General features: G+C 40.4%; 1 protein-coding gene across 2 annotated transcripts; it reads right to left on the bottom strand.

Annotated features, from left to right (window-relative positions):
- Positions 1-6,962: 6,962 nt before the first annotated feature.
- On the bottom strand, positions 6,963-20,100 carry nme9 (NME/NM23 family member 9). Of its 2 annotated transcripts, XM_036139455.1 has the most exons (17): positions 19,937-20,100; positions 19,762-19,819; positions 19,073-19,176; positions 18,817-18,888; positions 18,250-18,366; positions 15,833-15,911; positions 15,663-15,745; positions 15,468-15,560; positions 15,124-15,171; positions 13,908-14,062; positions 13,422-13,618; positions 11,838-11,982; positions 11,660-11,767; positions 10,265-10,416; positions 10,032-10,176; positions 7,413-7,675; positions 6,963-7,232 (listed from the first exon to the last, which is right to left on the bottom strand). In XM_036139455.1, exons 1-17 carry the CDS (start codon positions 19,967-19,969, stop codon positions 7,156-7,158), a joined length of 1,929 nt encoding a protein of 642 aa, XP_035995348.1. In that variant the 5' UTR covers positions 19,970-20,100; the 3' UTR covers positions 6,963-7,155. The 2 variants fall into 2 exon arrangements, with proteins under 2 accessions (XP_035995348.1, XP_035995349.1); XM_036139456.1 differs by lacking the exon at positions 15,124-15,171.
- Between the last annotated feature and the right edge of the window lie 356 nt (positions 20,101-20,456).

The following is a 20,456-nucleotide window of genomic DNA, read 5'->3' as shown; positions in this document are numbered from 1 at the left end:
TTTTTGGTTAAACTTTGTTTATTTTTGCCAAAAATAATTACGTCCATCATAATCATTATGAGTATTTGGTAGGTACCACCTTTAGGCATACAGTTTGCAGACGTTTGGACACCTGCATTGGCAATAATACATTTTTACCTTCTTATTTGTGTATTTGAACCATTCCTTTTTAGGCGGTGGACTGATAAAAATACAATAAAACTGTTTTTTTTGTTTTAAAGTTTTTCATAAAGAGTCAAAGATTTTCACAAACCTGCACTAATATTTGGTTAAAGTGTGACTCACCCCAGACTCTACACCCAAAACTATAAACTGGGCTTAAGGGTGCTTTAAAGGGTAACTTGCCCCAAAATCAACTTTTTTGTTAATAAACTGTTAACATGTGTGCATATATGTTGAAATCCCGCTTTTGTGTCTGAAATCGCCCGCCTAGGGTTAAACGGTAGTCCTGCATTGAATTTTGAAGCAACATTTCGGTGATAGTGGCGTAATTCTGAGACTGTGACGTCGGTAGCTCTGCCACTGTGGGGTATAAATGCAGCTCTGTCTTACAAAAAACAAAAACACAGCTCCCTCCATCTTGTACCTCCATAGTGAGCACTGTTGCACTTTTCAAACATTCTTGCAACTTTGTTTTTCTTCAAAAAAAAGCTACTAGAAACTTTTTATGTGTTGTTGGTGAATTTACGTGAAAGCAACCAAATGTTCTGCCATTAGTGTCTTGAAGGGGCTGGTGTGAGACTGCGGTGAAGTAATTTTGGGTTGGACATTGGATATTCGCGCTTCAACAGCCAGTCAGCAGAAAGAGAGTGGCAGTCCCAGAGCGGCCTCCCTGTGTCGGCCCGAACAGGAGGCAGAAGCCGCAGAGCGAAGTATGTCCACCGTCCAACCTAGAACTAACTTCACCTGTGCTGTGAACTTCTGTCGTATTGAAACCTGCCTGCTGCAGGAGATCCACCATCCTGAACGATATTGAAAAAGTCAGAACTCTGTCAGGAAACAGACTAAATTAAATGATCTCTACTATTTCTGATATGGAATTATCAGAATAATAAGAATAGGTTTAATAGCTATTCAGAACTATTTCAGGCGCACATATTAGATGTACAGTTTGCTAAGAGACATTTATATAAATTGGAGTGTGCTAAAAAAAAAGTGGTCTGAATTAAATAGTTTAAACTCCAAAAATGTATGACATTTGAGTGTTAACTTCCAACCATAGCTGTGTCTTTACTGGCATTAACACATTGTTTTCAGGATTCACCAGCTGGATCTATAAAGACTAGAAGCTCATTTATCTTTTATTCCCCCCACCACCCACCCACCCATCGTATTATCAGACTTATTACATTTTTTGATCAGGAAACCACCTTCCCTGGTTTCTCCAGTCCCTCAGTATGTGCCTAACCACCACCTACTGATGCCATTAACATTTTTTTCATCACAATTATTGAAATGAAAGGCACCCTGTTCCCATGATACCACACATCATTATGGGAGAAAATGGGCTGATTTTTTTTTTTTTTCTAGCGGTTTAGATTGTCTCTTCTTCCTGATGGGAGGCGGCTGGGATTTCACTTCTTAGGATCATCTCTAGACAAAGGAAGGGTGGTAAAATTCACACCTATTTTCACTTAAAATCAAACACATTACAGATCAGCTGCGCTGTAGTTCCCTGCAACAAATAAATTGTGTTTTCAATCAATCATTAGACCCACACGTGTTCTTATTCCGGGTCTAACTGTAATAAAACTAAGAACATGAGGGAGTTTAGCAGCTCACATTTCAGTTTTCACTTTGAGGAAGTGTGAAGAGAAACATCAGTTTTCTCTAAATCCCTCCATAAGTTTAGATACATTATAGTTTATGCATAGGTTACATTTTCTGTTCATCTTTTTCCATAGAAAAAATAAAATAAAATCCTTAAAACGGCCTGATGCCAAAATGTGGGCACCCTGTCCAGTGAGCACTTACTGCAGTAGCACTCTGTTGGTGAGTATGACAGCTTGTCTACTTGAGGAGCTTTCTGTTGCCGACTGAGATCCTTTCAGTTATTTTTACTGAGATTTTCTTTGTCCAAGCTTTCTGCAAAAAGGCATCAAATTCTGAGACTCAAGTGCTGTAGTGCATGGACTCCCTAGTCACAAGCTTTAGACGATTTCTGCTCAGTATGATGGCCATAGTTCACAGCTTATTCTGTAGCCTGTTGATTTTTTTATCAGATTTTCAATCATGCTGAGGTATAAAACCTCTTTCGCTGTTTCTTAGTATTTTATTGACATTCATTCGGCTGTTGCTTGCTACTGAAGCACGAGCTATCGATATGTATGCAAATGATTAATTGTTGGGACGTTAATTTTAGTCAAAATGTCATTTAGTCAGGATGAGGGGTGGGTATTTCGTAAATTTGGTATCTCATGTTAATGAAACCTCATTAACTTGAAAAAAAAAACCCACCTCTACACATTATGATGCGGGGGGGGGGGCTCTGCATCACGAAGGACTCCACCCATCCTGCACATACTGTTCCAGCCTTACAGCCTCTCCCCTCAGGCAGGCGGCTGATGAGCATCCAGAAAAAGACCATCAGGCTCAGAAACAGTTTCTAACCTGCATTTGTTCGACTGCTAAACTTAGGCCGCACTTAATTCAGCTTAATCTCTTTTTATCATTTATTACTGTGAATGCAGTAGGCATTCACAGTTATTGAGATCCTCTTCCGCCTTTTTACTGTTTAAACTTTGCTTCGCTTCTCCTCCTACAGTTTTTCTCCGATTTCAACCATTCAACTTTTAAACAATTCAGCGTCTTCTGGAATCGATGGCTATGTCTTTTTGTACTTTTAACTCTTCAACTTTTTAAAATATTCAGCTTTTTCTGCACATTTTCAGCTTTTTTTTTCTCCCATAGGAAATGAATGTAATTCAGTAAAATTCCGCTCATTTCAGCTGCTTTTTGACAGCTTACTGCTTCAGCCTACTTTCAGCTAGAAACGCCATTCAACTTTTAAAATGTAGTGATATCTTTCAGCTATTATGGTCTATTTCAGCTTTTTCATATCTTTTACCATTTTCATATAGTACCTCCTTAAAATAATTTTGGCTTTTCAAGAAATTCAGCAAATAACATGCGTTGCTATGGTCGTCAAGGAGGCAGTTATAGAGTGCGCACTCTAGAAATTCAACAAATTCTTCATCTCCGAACAACTTCTTCTCACTCGCTCAATTTTCAACCTATCCACATAAATTATACATCAAAACGTAGGAATTTTTGTCTGGATTCAGGAAATGTAACCCTCATTGGTGTAGCATTTATAGATTTTTCGCAAATCACCTCAGAGCAACACAAACCCGAAACCTCCCCCATTCATTTCCTATGGAGCGGTTTTGAAAAATGACGTCTGAAAATCCAAAACATCACACGTTTTCGCATCGTCGCTACTCCTAAACCGTTTGATGTACAGGCATGAGACTTTCACATATGAATGTCCCAACCTTTCTGGCACTCACAAAAAAGGAATTTTGTGGATAACTGTTAAGGTTTTTCCTCAGGAACTATTTGTTCGGGAGTAGCGAATGTGCAAAATCCTGAAAATGCTTTAGAGCTGCATTGTTCCACATGATCCACTTTTTTACATCGTCGCTGTGCCTACACCGATTTTTGTACAAACATAAAAATGAGCAACATAGTCCTCAAAAGCCTGCTGATACTCACAGTGAAATAATTGTTTTGATATCTCTTATACTTTTTCAGCTAGAGCGATTTGTTCGGGACTGTTTTTAGAGGATTTTGCAAATTCCTTAAAAAAACCCTTTAGATCATAATTTTTTACGCCTTTATTAAAGTATTTCCAGCAAAAAACGATAGCTTTTCTTCTTCCCCTATCCGTTACGAACTAAACGCAGAAAAAATTACGTCTCTACCATTTAGGGATCAGGAGATATGAAGCGTTGTTCGGGGCAAAGTTCTCCATTATAATCCAATGGGACTTATTGTGAGCAACGTCTCTGCACTTGGGTAGATTGGCCGCTGCAGGTGTGTGAGTGAGTTTCCATGACGACGGAACTCTGAGGGCCATAAGGAGAGGATCAATTGAGATAGAATGGCAACTTTCGACGCTCACCGCAGTTGCTGTGATTAATGTAGGAATCTGAAATTCGCACAGTCACTTCCTCTTGACATTTTAAAATTTTCAAGTGACTTTCAGCTATGTGTCATTTTTCTATCCCATTTTGGATTTCACAGGCTTTCCTATTGGGCCTTTGCTTCCAACAGGACCTGGCATGATAACCAGACACGACCCAATTGGCCAATACAGCACCACCCACCTGTGGGAAATGGCGCTACACACCATTTTGGTCAAATGTTGAGTTCTGGGCCCAGATGTGGTGAGACTGAGTTGCTAAAGGAGGCCAATCTGACCAATGAACTTTGGTGACCTTTGGTGACATTAAGTATTGGCACCCCTATTTGAGGCACTTCCCAGTACAGGATTTGGACCAAACTGACAGAGTACAATCACCCGGTGATACTGAACACAACCATGTTAGCGGCTAACGGTTAGCATGTTGCTAATTGGAAGTAGCTCTAGGAAGCTCGGACAAACTTCTGCTTTACAGAGTCTGTACCTCCTTTATACAGAATGCTCCACAATAAGTTTGGGCCTCGTCACGTAAAGCATCTCCAAGTTAGGAGGTGTCAAACATCCAATGCTTGTCAATGGTGGCGAAACCCCTTATACTCCCTAGAAATGCAGGCCCACATATGGCTACAGTATATTCAAGTTTGAAATTCTACTTCTGCTTTGTTAAACGATTCAGTGTTTAGAATGAGTTAGGAAATGTTTGGTGCCTTTCCCTCAGTTTTTTCTTCTTCTAATCATTCAGCTATTGTTCTTTCATGTTCAAATTCTTCAACTCTTTCAAATTCTTCAACTTTTTCAACTTCTTCAATGCTTTTCAGCTATTTTTTCTCTTCTTCAAAGATCTTCTGCATCTTTTGCTTAACCATTCAGCTATCTGCATTCACAGTGCATTTTCGCAGGAAATGCAAATTTTTCTAGTTATTATTAGAATTTATATTTTTATTACGCTTCTTGAACTGGGACCCGAGTCCAAGTTTTTTTTTTTTACCACAAACATGCCAATGTAAGATGGTATGACAATAGAAATGACAATCCTTGAATCTTGAATTGTAATCCTATCAGAGCCGGTTTCCCAGAACAGCAGAGTTCTGGAAAAGTATGACACAATTGTCCATACTTTGTCATTTTTAAGAATAATTCATTTTGCAGTGTCTAGCTGTAGCAATATGGAAGTCTGCAACCACAACTTTTAAATATGGTACATAACTGTCAGTTTATGAAAATTATTCTTAGTGCACAACTTGTTTATTAGCCTGTCATGATGACATTAAAGTTACCTTAGGGCCCCACAGGCTAACAAGGGGCCCTAACCAACTTTGAGAATCCAGCTGATTGATGGACAGGATCGTAAGAATTGTCTGATAATCTGCTAGATTGGTTCAAATATTGCTTGATAGTCCGGGACAATTTTGTGTCGTTTGGGAGGTATAAATCTGAGCCAACAAACACTACATGTGGGGTTCCTCAAGGCTGTACTCTTGGGCCACTTTTATTCAAGATCCACACTGCACTTTGGTCTAAGATTTGTCACAACATGATGTATGTTGGTTACACACATGACCTTAGCCCCTTACTTACTGTCCCTCAGTCAATTTATCCATAATATCAATGAATGGATTGATCAGAACCTCATTTGGCGCAATGCAGGAAAGAGTCCCTGTTTTTGTGTTCCAGTGTAAGGTTAAAGATCTGCACTCAGACTAATTACTAATTAGACCCATAACCATCTTAAACAATGCTAAATAAAAGTTTTCTTGTTAAAACAGGACAAAGAAACTGAGATGGAGTTTTATTTTTTATACTTAAGATTACTGTAATGATTTTCTTTTTTTTTCTCTCCTTTTTTTCTTTTTTTTTTTCCTTTTTTCCTTTTTTGTTTCTTTTTTTTTCCTGATTTGCTTTTCTTTGGGCAACAACAGGTTCATCTAATTTGCTGCCCAACACCAGGAAACTCAATCATATCGTGTCAGTCCTTAAAATTGCTGCACCAGCTCCCTGATTGTTAAAGGATTGATTTTAATATCTAGTTGATGGTCTATAAACCACTGAATATTGTTGGAGCTATAAACATATGAACAACCCTTGGTACTGATCCTGCTTGCTCAGCGTTCCCAGTATGAGAACTTAACTATGACAAAGTATATAAGGTTTATATGCTCCTCAGCTCAGGAGAGCTCTCTGAAAAGCTAAGCTGTTGGAGAAGTGTTAGTCAATTCTTATTAAATATTTGCTATTGTCTAAAATGTAACCTTCTCTTTAGATCATGCATAATTCTTCTATTAATGTATTTGTTATTTTTAGATTGTAAGTCTTTCACGTTGTTCCTTTTTTTTCTGTATTGTGAATTGCATTGCTTAAGATTATTCTACTATGCAAACAACCATGACTTATATATCTGGCCAGCCGTGTCGCTACAGAGAAGGCCAAACTCTCAAGATCTCATAGTCCAAGCATTTCTGTTAACGCTACTTTCTTAATTACAAGACAAACTGAGAGATGGCAGTAGAATTAATTAGCATATGATTAAGAAAGGATTTTAAAAATTTAGTAAAACATTTATAAGAGTACCTTAATTTGTTTGTGTATTGTTTCTCTCTTTTTACTGTTTGAACCCTGCACAAAGTTGTAACATGAAATGTAATCTTACTAAGGGGTCGTTGATAATTTTCAGCCTTTTCACAAGCATACAAACCGTACCCTGGGCAGTGGAGGTTTTGTGTAAGCTTAAAAGATGACTTGTTGAAATACAGCCAGAATTTTAGCACAATTAGCTGTTCTGCAAAATTTTCTCCAGCAAAAAAAAAAAAAAAAAAGATTATGTTTTGTACACTTGAGAATTGTGAGCGATCCCTGAACAGACCAAAATGAATGACAATATCAGCTAATATCAAGTTTTTTTATTTCTATTTTTCCCAACTTTTATATACTACTGCACATCGTGACCCATGTAAACGCTTCATGATTGTTTACCCCCGGTCTCATTACAGAAACCTCACGCCTCCATGTTAACCCTAGTTATTAGAGGTTTCCTCGGTTGTAGATCTTGATATTCCTTTGTTTCCGTCTTCTGAACAGCCCGACTCTTCAGCTGAAACACATAGATTTGAACTTTAAATGTAGGTTTGCAAACCTATTTCAACCAGTGAAAACATCACTGACAAAAATATTGCTTATCAACATAATACACATAACTGCAAGAAGTTAATGTTTGCTTGCACTAAACACTGTAATGCTGAGACATAAAAAAAAAAAAAATCAAGGGTGATACCTGAGACGGTTCTGCTGGTTTCTCTGTCCGCGGTGGGAGCTGCATCTGTGTTGATGTCGCCGAAGATAAACCGGATCTTCTCCTCGGCGTGTCGCTCGTTAGAGGAGCCGTGAACTGAGTTGTGGAGGATGTCGGCAGCGAAGCGCGCCCTCAGAGACTGCGGCGATGTCTCCTTAGCCTTCTCGGGATCGGTGGGGCCCATCATGGCCCGCCACTCCTCCACAGCGTTCTCCTTGGTCAAGACGAGCATCATACAGGGCCCACTGTGATAAAGGGGGAAAACATGTTTAGGTCAAAGAAAACTGAGTCCTGGGAATTTCCACACAACAACAGGGGCAGTGAAAGGGCAACAAAGAGACGACTCCAAAACAGGAATGGTCCTGCGGGTGGAGGCCACAGACATTTTCTCTCCTCATTTTCTTTTTGACTGCTTTTCAGTAGTTTTGTATTGATTAGGGTCAGTGTCCCTACTGGTAGCAAGAGGCGATACCTGGACCCTACAGAAGTTGTACAGGTAGTTCAACTCCATCAGGATGGCTCATCGATACATGCCATTGCCAGAATTCAATTCAATTCAATTTATTTATATAGCGCCAAATCATGAAACATGTCATCTCAAGGCACTTTACAAAATCAAGTTCAATCATATTATACAGATTGGTCAAAAATGTCCTATATAAGGAAACCAGTTGATTGCATCAAAGTCCCGACAAGCAGCATTCACTCCTGGGGAACCGTAGAGCCACAGGGACAGTCGTCTGCATTGTACATGGCTTTGCTGCAATCCCTCATACTGAGCAAGCATGAAGCGACAGTGGGAAGAAAAACTCCCCATTAACGGGAAGGAAAACCTCCGGCAGAACCGGGCTCAGTATGAACGGTCATCTGCCTCGACCGACTAGAGGTTAGAGAAGACAGAGCAGAGACACAACAAGACAGACAAAAAGGCACAGAAGCACACATTGATCCAGTAATCTGTTCTACATTAGATGGTAGTAGCGGGTGAGCCGTCATCTCTGGATGATGTCACAGTTAACAGAACGCCAGACCACGTGTACCTACTATGAAGATAAAAGAGAGAGAGCAAAAAGTTAAAAGCTGAAATGACGACAGTCATTTCAATGTAATACAATGCAAAACTGAAGAACAGTAGAAATCAGTAGAGTGAGAAAATTAGACCCTGATGTCCTCCAGCAGCCTAGGCCTATCACAGCACAACTATAGAGATAGCTAAGGGTATGAGCCACTCTAACTATAAGCTTTGTCAAAAAGGAAAGTTTTAACATTAGTCTTAAAAGTAGACAGGGTGTCTGCCTCACGGACCAAAACTGGGAGTTGGTTCCACAGGAGAGGAGCCTGATAACTAAAGGATCTGCCTCCCATTCTACTTTTAGAGACTCTAGGAACCACCAGCAGACCTGCAGTCTGAGAGCGAAGTGCTCTGTTAGGAACATACGGGGTAATCAGAGCTCTGATATATGATGGGAGACAAAGCTTCGGTTTGTCTCCCATCATAGTCTCAAGAGCATGGAGGAGATTGCAGGAGAAAAGCAGCTACTCTGGGCTGGACAGGAGGTCCTTAAACCATCAGCAGGACCCGTATCTGCTTCTTTTGTGTAAGGAGGATCAGGATGAGTACTGACGAGCCTTTGATTATACTGATCAAATAATCAGAGACATTTTTCTGGAGGAGAGAAAAGCAACCCCCCCCACCCCCACCCCTGTCTTTGCACTCTGCCAGTCAGCTGGGTAAAAAAGTTACTCCACCTTTCACTCGCTTGGTTGCTTAAACATTTCCAGTCACAAAAACACAGGCAGCCTCATCATCCCTTTAATTAAGAATCATTTTTTAAAGCCACATTTAGCGACCTACATGCAGAATGTTTGCATGCTTGCGTTACTCCAAGAACAGCAGAACGGCTGCAATAAGTGTATTAGCTTGAAAAGCACGGCTAAATTAAGAATGTCTTTATTTTGCTTTTTATTCAGCAGTGTGGATAACTTGCTTTTTTTTGTTTGAATAAAGGCAGCTTGAACATGTTACACACATTTACAGAATCATACACATTTTCTTTTCACAACCTTTACTTTAAAAACTGGCATGTCTATACTGGCTTATCTTTTTTAGGAGACTCTCGCACTCAGTTTTCATTCTGGGTCTGAAACTCAGCTCTCTGAAATGCGGCTGCTGAAAAATACACTACAGGGTTAGGTTACCCTGTATAAAGCAAAGCTGACTTCTGAGAGTTCAGCTGTGTTGCCGGTAGTACAGTAATATTTGACTTAATCTCAACAAAACAGGAGCGAGAATTAAATCTGGCCTCGTATCAACCCACTGTCTGAGCCTGATGTGCACACTCTCTCCTCTGCCAGCGCCCAAACGGTTGTGTAACAACCCGGTGAAGGGACTAATCGGAGCGGAAGATAAGCCCAGACACTGGATATGATGTTCAACAAAGAATGAAACTGAGATTGACTTCCCAGCCTCTGGCCCGAGGCTGTCTCGACTCTAAAGTTTTCAATATCACAGTATAAATTGAAGCTGAGCCTGGCAGCGGAAAAAGGAGCAAGTCTGTTTGCATTGCCCGTGTGTTCGTGTGTGTGAGGACAAAAACCGACCGACACATAAAATCCACCAGCTGGTTGAAGAAAGCCTTCTCCCTGTGCTCTTTGTAAAACTCCTCAGCCATGTCTCTTGACAGCACGGTCTCCTTCAGCTGCGCCACGGCGAAGCCTCTTCCTCGGATCTCTTTCAAAATCGTATCTGTCGGTGTCGGGCAAAGGAAGAAAAAGGAGACAATGAACAAAAGAACATCAGGCGTGCTCAGTCGTACTAAAAGAGCAGGGAGAACCTCTGTGATCCTCCAGAGCATCAGGTTTGATGACTGCCAGCGTCCGCTGTTTAGGAAAGAAGAAGTCGAGCTCTCTCTCGGCCTCTTCAGGAGTTGCGCTGCCATGGAGCTGGTTGATGGGCTGATTTTCTACAGAAAACTGAGCCCTTAGACTGTGGGGGGAGGGAAACAGAGGCTTGCATTGCATGCGGAAAAAAAAGTAACTAAACCTCTTGAACATTTTAGAAAGTCACAACTACAAACTTCTACCTAATAGATTTAGAGCAGCACGAGTAGCCTAGCGGCAAAGTGGAAGGCGACATGGTTTTAAAATTCATTTAAATAAATCAAGAAAGTGAAAAAATATATATGCAGAGACATATTTCTATTGGAATATGTCTCTGAAACAGTTGCTTATTAGTTCAAACTCAGTCAGACAGGAAGCTAAACATCTGTGAAAGTCAATCAAGCATTGCCACAGATTTATAAATAGATTTAGGCTTTGACTTTCACCAAGACTCTCAGCTTTTCTCCCAGGATTTCCATTTATCTAGCTCAATCTGTCTTCCCTATAACTGACCAGCTTCTCTGTATTTGCTGAATAAAAATATCCCCATAGCATGATGCTGCCACCACCTTGTTTAACTCGTTTCTTTTTACTAACTATTCGACCTCTATAGGGCACTTGGCTGCATTTGACCATCTGATCAAAAGGGCCTGAATCCATATTCATGCCTTATGTGAAAAATTGGGAAATACGTGATTTAATCACATTAAATCCCAATGAAATACGTTGAAGTTTGTTTCCATAACGTGAGAAAATGTGAAAAAGTTAAAGGGGTAGGAATACTCTAGGAAAGCTCTGGTGAGGCGGTTCAAGTTTGAGCCGACCGTTTGGTCTCATCCATGCAGAATAATAAACCCTTGATGGTTTCAGGGTTTTCCAGAGGAAATGGGATAGCTCAAATGTCATTTCAAGAGTCAGATTCACAACATTTTCTGCACTTTTATTTGCATCAGATCCATCCTGCCATTGGGCCATCTGGTAGTTCTCACGTTTTAAATAAAACCCACATATTTTATTGCTTTTGCAGGTGGGAAAGACACAACAAAGTAAACAGAAATACTATTTTGGGGTGTAATAGTAGCCACTGCTGTTTAAATGAAGTCCCAATCCACCTGATTCCTTTTTCTTGTGTGATTTCCAGAACAGCGGATTCAGAATGCCAGACTTTCATCTTATCAGAACTCAACAATGTGAAACAGAAAGGTCAAAAGTGGAGCTTTATTTAACAAGCTGTCACACAGATTCACCGTGGAAAGGTCCACCGCGTTTCAGCAGGTTAATTATACCCCGGTGACCCTTTGCTCTCTTTTTGCAGCAACTGAATGAGGAGAAAAAAACGCTTCACCAACCACTCAGGATCCTCTTCTTTGGCTTTGCGGGGGTCAGGAGGGCCGAGGATGTTCTTCCAGTGATGGACAGCCCCTTTCCTGGCCAGAGCTAAAGCAAGCACCGGCCCACTGTAATTGCAGGGATGATGAATAAATGCATTGCGCTATTTAGATTCAAAGCAGCAGTGCTCAAATTTACCTTGTCATGTTTTGGAGAAGTGCGGGAAAGTAGTCTTCGTCCACGTGTTGGAAGTAAAACTGTTTGACCTGCTCTTCAGTCAACATCACCTCTTTTTCAAGGGCAACTGTAAAGCCTGACTTGTGAATCTGGGCCAAGATCTCATCTGCAAAGGGACAAGTATGCTTTTAGCCATAACAATGTACCTTCACTGATGCTTATTTGGTAAGAGACAGCATATAGTCAAGGTTACAAAGCTCTCGACACACGGCCCTTGCAAAGGTATTCACAGCCATTGAACCTTGCAACCCCTTGAACCGTACAACCACTGTCTTCAAAAAGTGCCGTGATGTGTGATCGACACAAGGTGTTACATAATTATGAAGTGGAAGGGTAATTATACTTCCTTATTTTATGTTTTACAAAACAGCTCAAGCTCAGTTAGATTGTATGGGGAGCGTCTATCAACATAAACTTTTAAGCCTTGCCAAGCGTTTCTATCTGAATTTAGGTTGGACTTTGACTGGACCATTCCAATACCTCACTATGGTTTAGCTTCGACTTTTCCAATTCTGTTGTCCTGTTGAAAGGTGACTTTCTGCTCCAGTCTTTATTCTTTTTCAGCCTTTAACAGGGTTTCTCCTAGAATGGCCCTGTATTCAGCTCCATCCATCTTCCCACTGACTCCGACCAGCTTTAAATTCAACTCAGTTTTATTGATATAGCACCAACTCACAACATGGCATCTCAACTTTACAGAGTCAATTCAATCAAATTATGCAGACAGATTGGCTAAAAACTCAGCAGATTGCATCAAGTCATTGACTTGCAGCGTTGACTCCACCTGAAAGAGCGTGTAGCTTCATGTCCCTGCTAGAGATTAGGCATCCCCACAACATCATGCTGCAGCGCCATGTTTCACTGAGCAGTGTGCATTTTCCCTTGCATTTGTTTAAACTGCAGGCAGGACTTCTTCTGACTTTCTTTTAACCATGGCTCTCTTTTGCTCTTCTACAGAAGGCCAGATTAGTGGAGTTCACAATCAAAGCTTGTCCTGTGACGAGCTCTGTGTGATGCTCAAAAGTCGTGGTTTTCTTTTGCAGTGTATTTGTGCTTTAAACTTTGCCACTGTGCTGTGCTCCTTGTGGCAGTGGTTTTGATTAAAGATTGATTTGAACACAAATGCATTTGGAAATAAATGTCAAAAATGATGTGTTCTTTTTCCTCTACTTAGTTTTTTTACACTGCGTTGCATTGGTCTATTATACAAATTTCCAGTCCAATGCTTGCGGTTGTATTGTCATGAAATGTGGAATAGTTTAAGGAATGTGAATATGTTCTTCAGATCGGGAGAGCTCGTCTAGCCATTGGTTAATTTGCAAATGAAAGAACAATAAAATAGAAGCTAAAAAAAATGTTAGCTGCAATATTTAAGGGAGTTTAGCTATTTTATCAAATGTGAAGAGTGCAAAAGGTGTAGTGACTCAACAGCTTTGCAGTGGGAATTAATCACAGCCCTGTAACGTTAGAAAGAGCAGTGACTGTGCATGTGTTTGGGCTCCCACTCAGGAGCATTTGTGCTTGTGCCTTTGGCTTGAGCCCCACCTCTGTTCTCGCTGGCAATGTCGGGCCGGATAAGAGCCAGCGTCCTCTCCACATGCTCTTCCTCCCCATCCTGTTCTGCTTCGGAGGCCGTCCTAAAGTTGGGGAAGAAGAAGGCGAGCTCCCTGCTGGCCTGGTCGCTGTCCTCGCTGCCGTGCACTGCGTTGAACAGCGTCTCTGTGCCGTACTGGGCCCGCAAGCTGCAGGAAGTCGGGTGGGGGAGGAAGAAGAGAGGACCAGATGGATGCTCGGCTGGTGCTCAACCAAAGAGAAGCATAATATTTGGGTGTGTCTGATCAAGCAGGCGAGAATGTGCTGTTCATTCCCTGCTCCAGACTCAGAACTGGGATCTTTTCCAAATATTCTCATCAACAGTGCAGAGATAAATATGGCATGTTTTTTTTCTTCCCATCAGCACCAAGATTCAGGTGTTATTATTATTTTCTCCTTTTTCCAAATGTGCAAAACTATAAACAAACTACAACTAACCTTTCTGGCTTTTCTCTCCTGGCTTCTTCTATGTCTGCCGGGCCGATGATCTGACGCCACGCTGGTATAACATTGGCCGTGCCCTCTATCTGAGAGAGCACCAGAATATGGGAGGGACCGCTGGACATAAACTGCACCAAGTCCTCAAAGCAAGTCTGCCGGAAAGCAAAAGAAACAAGAACAAACCCTCAAAGTATGCCGCTATGTATACCCCTTGAAACTCGTCACATTTAAAAGATTTACAACCCAAAATAAGCATTTATGAGGACCGTGGGAATGCTGGAGGACCTGCAGAGATCCACAGTTGGGAGAATCTGTTGACACGACAACTATTAGTAGTCCAATCCACAAATTTGACCTCTATTTAGTTTGCCACAAGTTTTGTAGGAGCACAACATGAAGCATTTGGGAGAAGGTGTTCTGGTAACAGAACCTACAGTCTTTAGTTAACAAGCAAACTGCGGGCCAGAAAACTAAAACTACATCATTCTGTCATTGAAGCAGGGGTGGCAGCATTAGGCTGCAGGGACAGGGAAGCTGTCAGAGTTGATGGGAGGACGGCTGAAGTCCAACACAGGGCAATCCTGGAGGAAAACCTCTCAGACGCTGCAAAAGACTAGGACTCTAAGACTCTAATAATACAGCCAGAGCTACAATGAACTGGATCAGATCAAAGCATGTCCTTGTTTTAAAACGGCCTAGTCAAAGCACAGACCTAAATTCAGCTGAGAGTCAGCGGCAAGGCTTGAAGATTGGTGTTCACAGATGCTCGCCGTCCAGTCTCGCCAAGCTTGAGTTATTTTGCAAAGAAGAATGGCAACATATTTGATGCAAAGCTGAGACACACTGCTAAAGACTTGTCACCCTAACTGCAGGGAAAGCAAAAGATGATCCGACTAAGTTTTGACACAGCAGGAGTTGAATACAAATACACACCCCCACCTTCAGAAAACCCTTTTTATATGTAAAATATGTTTTCTCTCCACTTTACAGCTACGCTCGTCTTTGTGTTGGAATATTACATATATTCGAAACAACAGTTTCTGAATGCAATGATACAGCATTGTTGAACACGGTAGGGAGCTTCTGCGAGGCACTGTGTGCAAATTCCAAGCCTGGAAAACATTTTTATTCACACCCTCATGGTTCATTCAAGGGGAAAACACACAGAATTGTTTTGAAAAAGTAACTATGAGCAGATAAAATGCTACTTTACCTGCAAATCATTTCTCAGAGATACTGCCTGGCTGAATCTTAGTTTGGTCCCGTAACAAACAGCACAACAAGCAAAAAAAAAAAAAAAAGTTGCTTACTCAGCAGCTCTATTTTAAGCCCTGTGAGGAAATGCAGATGGGTGTCAAGCGTATCACAGAGCATTTTTCACTCCCATCGGTATGTTAATTTAGAATCCAACCCTGCCCCCCCCCCCTCCCCTCTCTGCACGCACACTGCATCATCATCACTTTTCCTCAGCTTGGCTTGGGCATGGCATCGACATGTGTGTTGCTGCGTGTGCTTTTCTCACCACATCGCTCCATAATTTCTGCCATTATGACATACCTCTTCTGCCTTGTGTTGGTAAAAATCTCGGGCCTCAGCCTCAGACAGGGTGCGCTCCTCGTGCGCGAGGATCTCAAACCCAGCGTCTTGGATCTATGCAGGAGGAGAAGCATCGACAGAATGGATGAACGCCAGCAGGAAGGCTTGAGAGAATCTCGTCTTCTTGGAGCGTGAACATGGTTAATCTCTCTGTACCTTCATAATGATCTCATTTGCCTTGCCATGAGCAACTGCGTCAGGCTTAATGATAGCAACTGTGTAGGATTTACTGGCTGGAACTACGTGGAAGGAGAGAAGAGTTTGACCTAAAATGCAAAATAGTACACAGCAAAAATGCCATCCCACTAACAGGAGAAGAACAGTACCAATTATACTTTCTTGATTATCTGGATGCTGAAGCTCTTCCTCTTTCATCTCTTCATCCAACAGACCGTCATCTTTCACCTGGGAAAGAAACGTAAATTTTGATAAAAAATAAACCCGACCTAAAAGCAGCTTGATATTAGCCCTTTAAAATATGTTTATATGAATCAAATGAGCATGCCTCTTGCAATTGTGGCTGAATTTAATTCAACTAGATACAGACATTAATTATAAAAAAAACAAACTGTGGCAAATCAGAAATTATGACTTCGAAACTACAGGAAGTAAATTGTCCTTGAATAAAAATGCTTATTTTGATGCACATTAAGGTTTGAGTAACAAACTGTAATTGTTTGGCACTTAAATCCACAGTTAGCTGTTCCCACAGTTCGTCACAATGTAATGACATTCTATGAAATAAAAAGTGGTAAATGTAAATATTTCCACCAGACTCATTCTTGAAGTGTTACAACTTAATACAAATTGTAAAATTTCAACATTTACATAATATAAATGTTAAAATATTACAACTTCCCTCCTTACTGCATAAGAATGTCAACAGCTTAATTAAAATTGAAGCAAAATGTGAAACCCCTACAGAGTTGATCCTGTCAGTTTATCTGCTCAATGATAATTAACCAATTAGATAAATGGAAATTGCGACTTTTTCTCTACAAACTTTTTTCACAGTAAGGGCACGGTATAAACACTGAAAAAAAACATTTGTAATCATATTAAGAACTCCTGTGCTACTGACAAGTTAGCCAGCCTGCTGTTGCTGAAAACCCTTATTTTTGAGAATATACAATAAACTATATTCCTAAAAAGTACATTTTGTAAAACGTCCCTCCCCCTCATGCCCTTAGATTCAGGCTTGTACCTCTTGATATATTTTTTTTTATTTCAATAAGTAAATTTGTGTAAAAAAAAAAAGAAGAAGAAGAATGAAGCAAGCACAAAACAGCCTAAGATGCAGCAGAAGGTTGTAAAAGGAAGAGAGATGATGTTGTTACAACAAACTCAGGCCATAATGCGTAAAGTAATTGTCATCCGAGACAAAAGCCAAAATAGCAAAGTCTGTCGCTTGAATTTCAGTTCATGAAATTAAGTTTTATATGCCCATTTATTCAGGGAGAAGTCAGAAAAATGGCAGTAGACCTAACAAACCGGCAACATCAGCAGGAATTTGAAAACCCTCTGCCCAGCTCCTGCATGTTGTACCCCAAAGGGGAAGGACCACCGGCACAGAATAACCTTGCTGTACTACGCAAGTCTCGCTTCTTCTCCAGAAAATAAGTCCATGTTTTATTAAGGGGGATTTAAAGGAGCAATAATCGATATTTCACCACTAGCTGGTGCTTTAGCACTGTCTGTAGACCAAAACAAAATATGTGACAAACTACGGCTCCAAGCAGCAACCCAGCCCCTCCTTTCCCTTTCACACGACGCCTTCTATGCACATCTTTGTAAAGGACAAAAACACAGCAAAACAGCATCACCTTTCAGAGGAACATTTCAAGTGAAGAAGTAAGTAACTCATAACTTTATAATGCTGTTAGCAACGTAACATTTTAATCTGCCGGATGCTCTCCGCTGCTCTTAAGGTGGTATTTTACGGCAGAGAGGGGCTGAGCCCTGAGTGGCAGCTGTTCACATGCACGTACATGCACAGTCCAGCCCAGCTATGTAAACAAGAGACTGGAGAACAAAGCAGAGAGATGTGTTGTTATGTCATACCATAGTCCATCTGAAATATTACTACCTTTAGTTCTTCACATCATTTTTCTAAATCTAATCTAAAATATTGAAAATGTTCTTATTACTCTTTTAAGTACACTGTAGTTACGTAGCTGTCGACAAGTTACTCCTGCCAGGCTAGACTCCATCAGCAGAAGCTAATTATTGACTAAACAGGGCTGTTTGGAGAGAACAGTTATTGATTTAATGTGATGCACCAACATCAGCAGACATTTTCCACTGACAGGGGAAACATGATAAGTTAAAAAACAAACAAAAAAATGCCACAAATGGAAACGTTTTCTCACAAACTGGCTGTATACTCCCTGCATGAGGTATCTGACCGAGCCTGTTTACATCCATGGAGCTCACTCACATTTCCAGCACAGATGAACTTTGTAGCACAATGAACTCCTTCCTTTTTCTGTACTGCCAAAAAGCAGCTACCCGCTAATTGGACAAATCTTCGTAAAACATAGTTTTCTAATCAATTAATAATAATAAAAACAGTACATGCCCATATGCAACAGCAGTATGAACAAAAAAAGTGCTTTAAAAAATGACTTACCTGCAATGGAAAGGAAAATTTGGATTTATTTATGTACTTTCAAGATTTATAAGTTTTACGGCTCTAAAGTATGATGCCCTTTAGGCAACAGGGCATTAAGGTGCCACAGCTCACCACTTTGCGCCTGTGGCCTTGCTCCAGGACCAGCTTTTCTTTGGCCAGCTCCTCCACAATCATCCTCTGGAGCATCGGAGCATTGGCCCCTCGCAGCACAGCAACCAACTCCCCGCCCTGTTCATGCAGCACAAAATGAGCCATTCAGCAATTTTCTCTTAAACCTCAAACCTCAATTTACTTCAGTCTACAGACAAACGTGAACAAGGATCTGTAACCTAAATAATCAAAATCCCAAGGCACACACATGTGGAAAAACCTTCTTGGATTATAATAGGAAAGGAAAGAATAAACGAATGGTATCTCTAGAGAAGTGAAAATGTAAATAATTATTGGAACATAGACAACAAAGATGTCATGATATTTGGTGAAATGCTACATTGGCACTACTGAGGTAATGCATGAAAGAAAGAAAAAAAACTAGTGATATAGTATACAAATCAAAACACAGACTTTTATCAAAGTTATTTAGAATTTTTGGGACATAATTTATAAAATTGTAGAACTATCAAAACAAGTTTAGTTCTTTTAGGCATGCAAACGTAAGCAGTGGAAGCATGCACTGACTCCAAAGAAAAGGAATGTGGGTTCACATTTTCCTCGATACTTCTCCAGGGCATCAATGCTGTCAGCTTCAGCCTGCCACACACACACACACACACACACACACACACACACACACACACACACACACACACACACACACACACACACACACACACACACACACACACACACACACCAGGTTAAAACACTGCTCCTCTGCCTGAGCCATCTTCGACATCAAATTGCATAAATTTTTTTAAACTAAAACAGAGCTTACAGTGGCAAAATGTAGAAGGTCATCACTCAGCTCGTTCTTTATTTTTCGGAGGAGACTAACCACAGCTCGACAGGGGCCACACCACTGTTGGTAAACATCTACAACTGCAAGGAGAACAGAGGTGTTTGTGTACAGGCATGGACAAACTTGTTGCTAGGCCGTGTAAAGATGTGTATGTAGCGTTTAATTAAATCAATCTATCATTGCAGTACCATAATAATCACAATATCCAAGAGAATCAGCTTATTTTAATAATGTAAAGTGCAAACTAATAAAATGCATAAAATAGTTAATTGTTAAAAACATAACATGGGATCCTTTGCCTCACATTGAGGGGTTGCATTTTTTTCTAAAATGTGTGCGATTATGATACTACATTAAAAGAGTAAGTCATTAACTCACACGTTTTTATCAGACAGGGTCAACCGATTTGTTCGTCTCTGTATTTCAGAGATTAGTAGATCATAAACTGACTGCTGCGTAGATTCAGTCTGCAGTTATCTCAGTGACCACAAGGGGGCAGCAGAATACAACGCATAACAGCATCTCCCACTGACCAGTTCTAAATTGTGTTATAGATATATTAAACAATTCCGATGTATAGGTGAGTTGTGTTATTTTAAAAAAAAACATACAAACAGGGGATAAAGTTAATGAAATAAAAAGGACAAACCGCATTTGAAGCTTACCTGTTAAACCCTTGGTAGTGAGCATCTCCTCCCATTGTTCCTGCTTTGTAACAGAAGCCTGGACAACAAAATCACAAATTAAAACCTAATAAAAGACCGACACCGGTGAAGAAAGTTGTTAATCTAAACATAAATAAAAAGATAAATAAAATAAACTATTTAGTCTCTTTCCAACCTGCAGGCTCGCCTCCTTTTTCTTCCCTGCCATTAATGACTGAAGTTATAGTTACAGCAAAGAAGATGCAAATATAAGACCAATGCCAGAGCAATAGGCAGCTCTATGAATGAGTTATTTTAAAATCTAGCTATAAGAGTAAAGAGTCCCTTTTGTTGACATGCACTGCGCATGCGATTGTTTGATGATTGGTTGCTAGGCAACAGGTTTTTTTTAGCCTCAGCGAGTTCGTTTAAATTATTTTCAGACATTTTTAAAGTCATAGCAATGTAAATTATCGCCCTGACTGCGAAATGAAACATTTCTACCTAACAGCAGCTAACAGTGCGGCTGTTTTTTTTTCCTTTTCTTTAAATTTCTCTACTTGCACATTTTTCCATGTCCGCCAGGGGTCACTGTAATCATTCTTTCAATTTAGAAAGGTGCCTTTATTTCTCTATATGGAATATATACTCTTTGAAATAGATTAAAGCATAATCCATCCATCCTCTATCTATACCCGCAGGCATAGAAAGTTATT

The sequence above is a fragment of the Fundulus heteroclitus genome, chromosome 7, assembly GCF_011125445.2.
Source record: "Fundulus heteroclitus isolate FHET01 chromosome 7, MU-UCD_Fhet_4.1, whole genome shotgun sequence".
Lineage (NCBI taxonomy): Eukaryota > Metazoa > Chordata > Actinopteri > Cyprinodontiformes > Fundulidae > Fundulus > Fundulus heteroclitus.
The sequence above is the reverse complement of the archived record's forward strand: the minus strand, read 5'-3'. Positions and strand labels throughout refer to the sequence as shown.

Coding starts and splice junctions, on each gene's coding strand:
- nme9 (XM_036139455.1), bottom strand. CDS start 19,969: ATGGCAGGGAAGAAAAAGGAGGCGAGCCTGCAG. Junction 11,768..11,837: donor CTTCTCCAAAACATGACAAG/GTAAATTTGAGC, acceptor CTGCAATTACAG/TGGGCCGGTGCTTGCTTTAG. Junction 7,233..7,412: donor AACCAGCAGAACCGTCTCAG/GTATCACCCTTG, acceptor TATGTGTTTCAG/CTGAAGAGTCGGGCTGTTCA.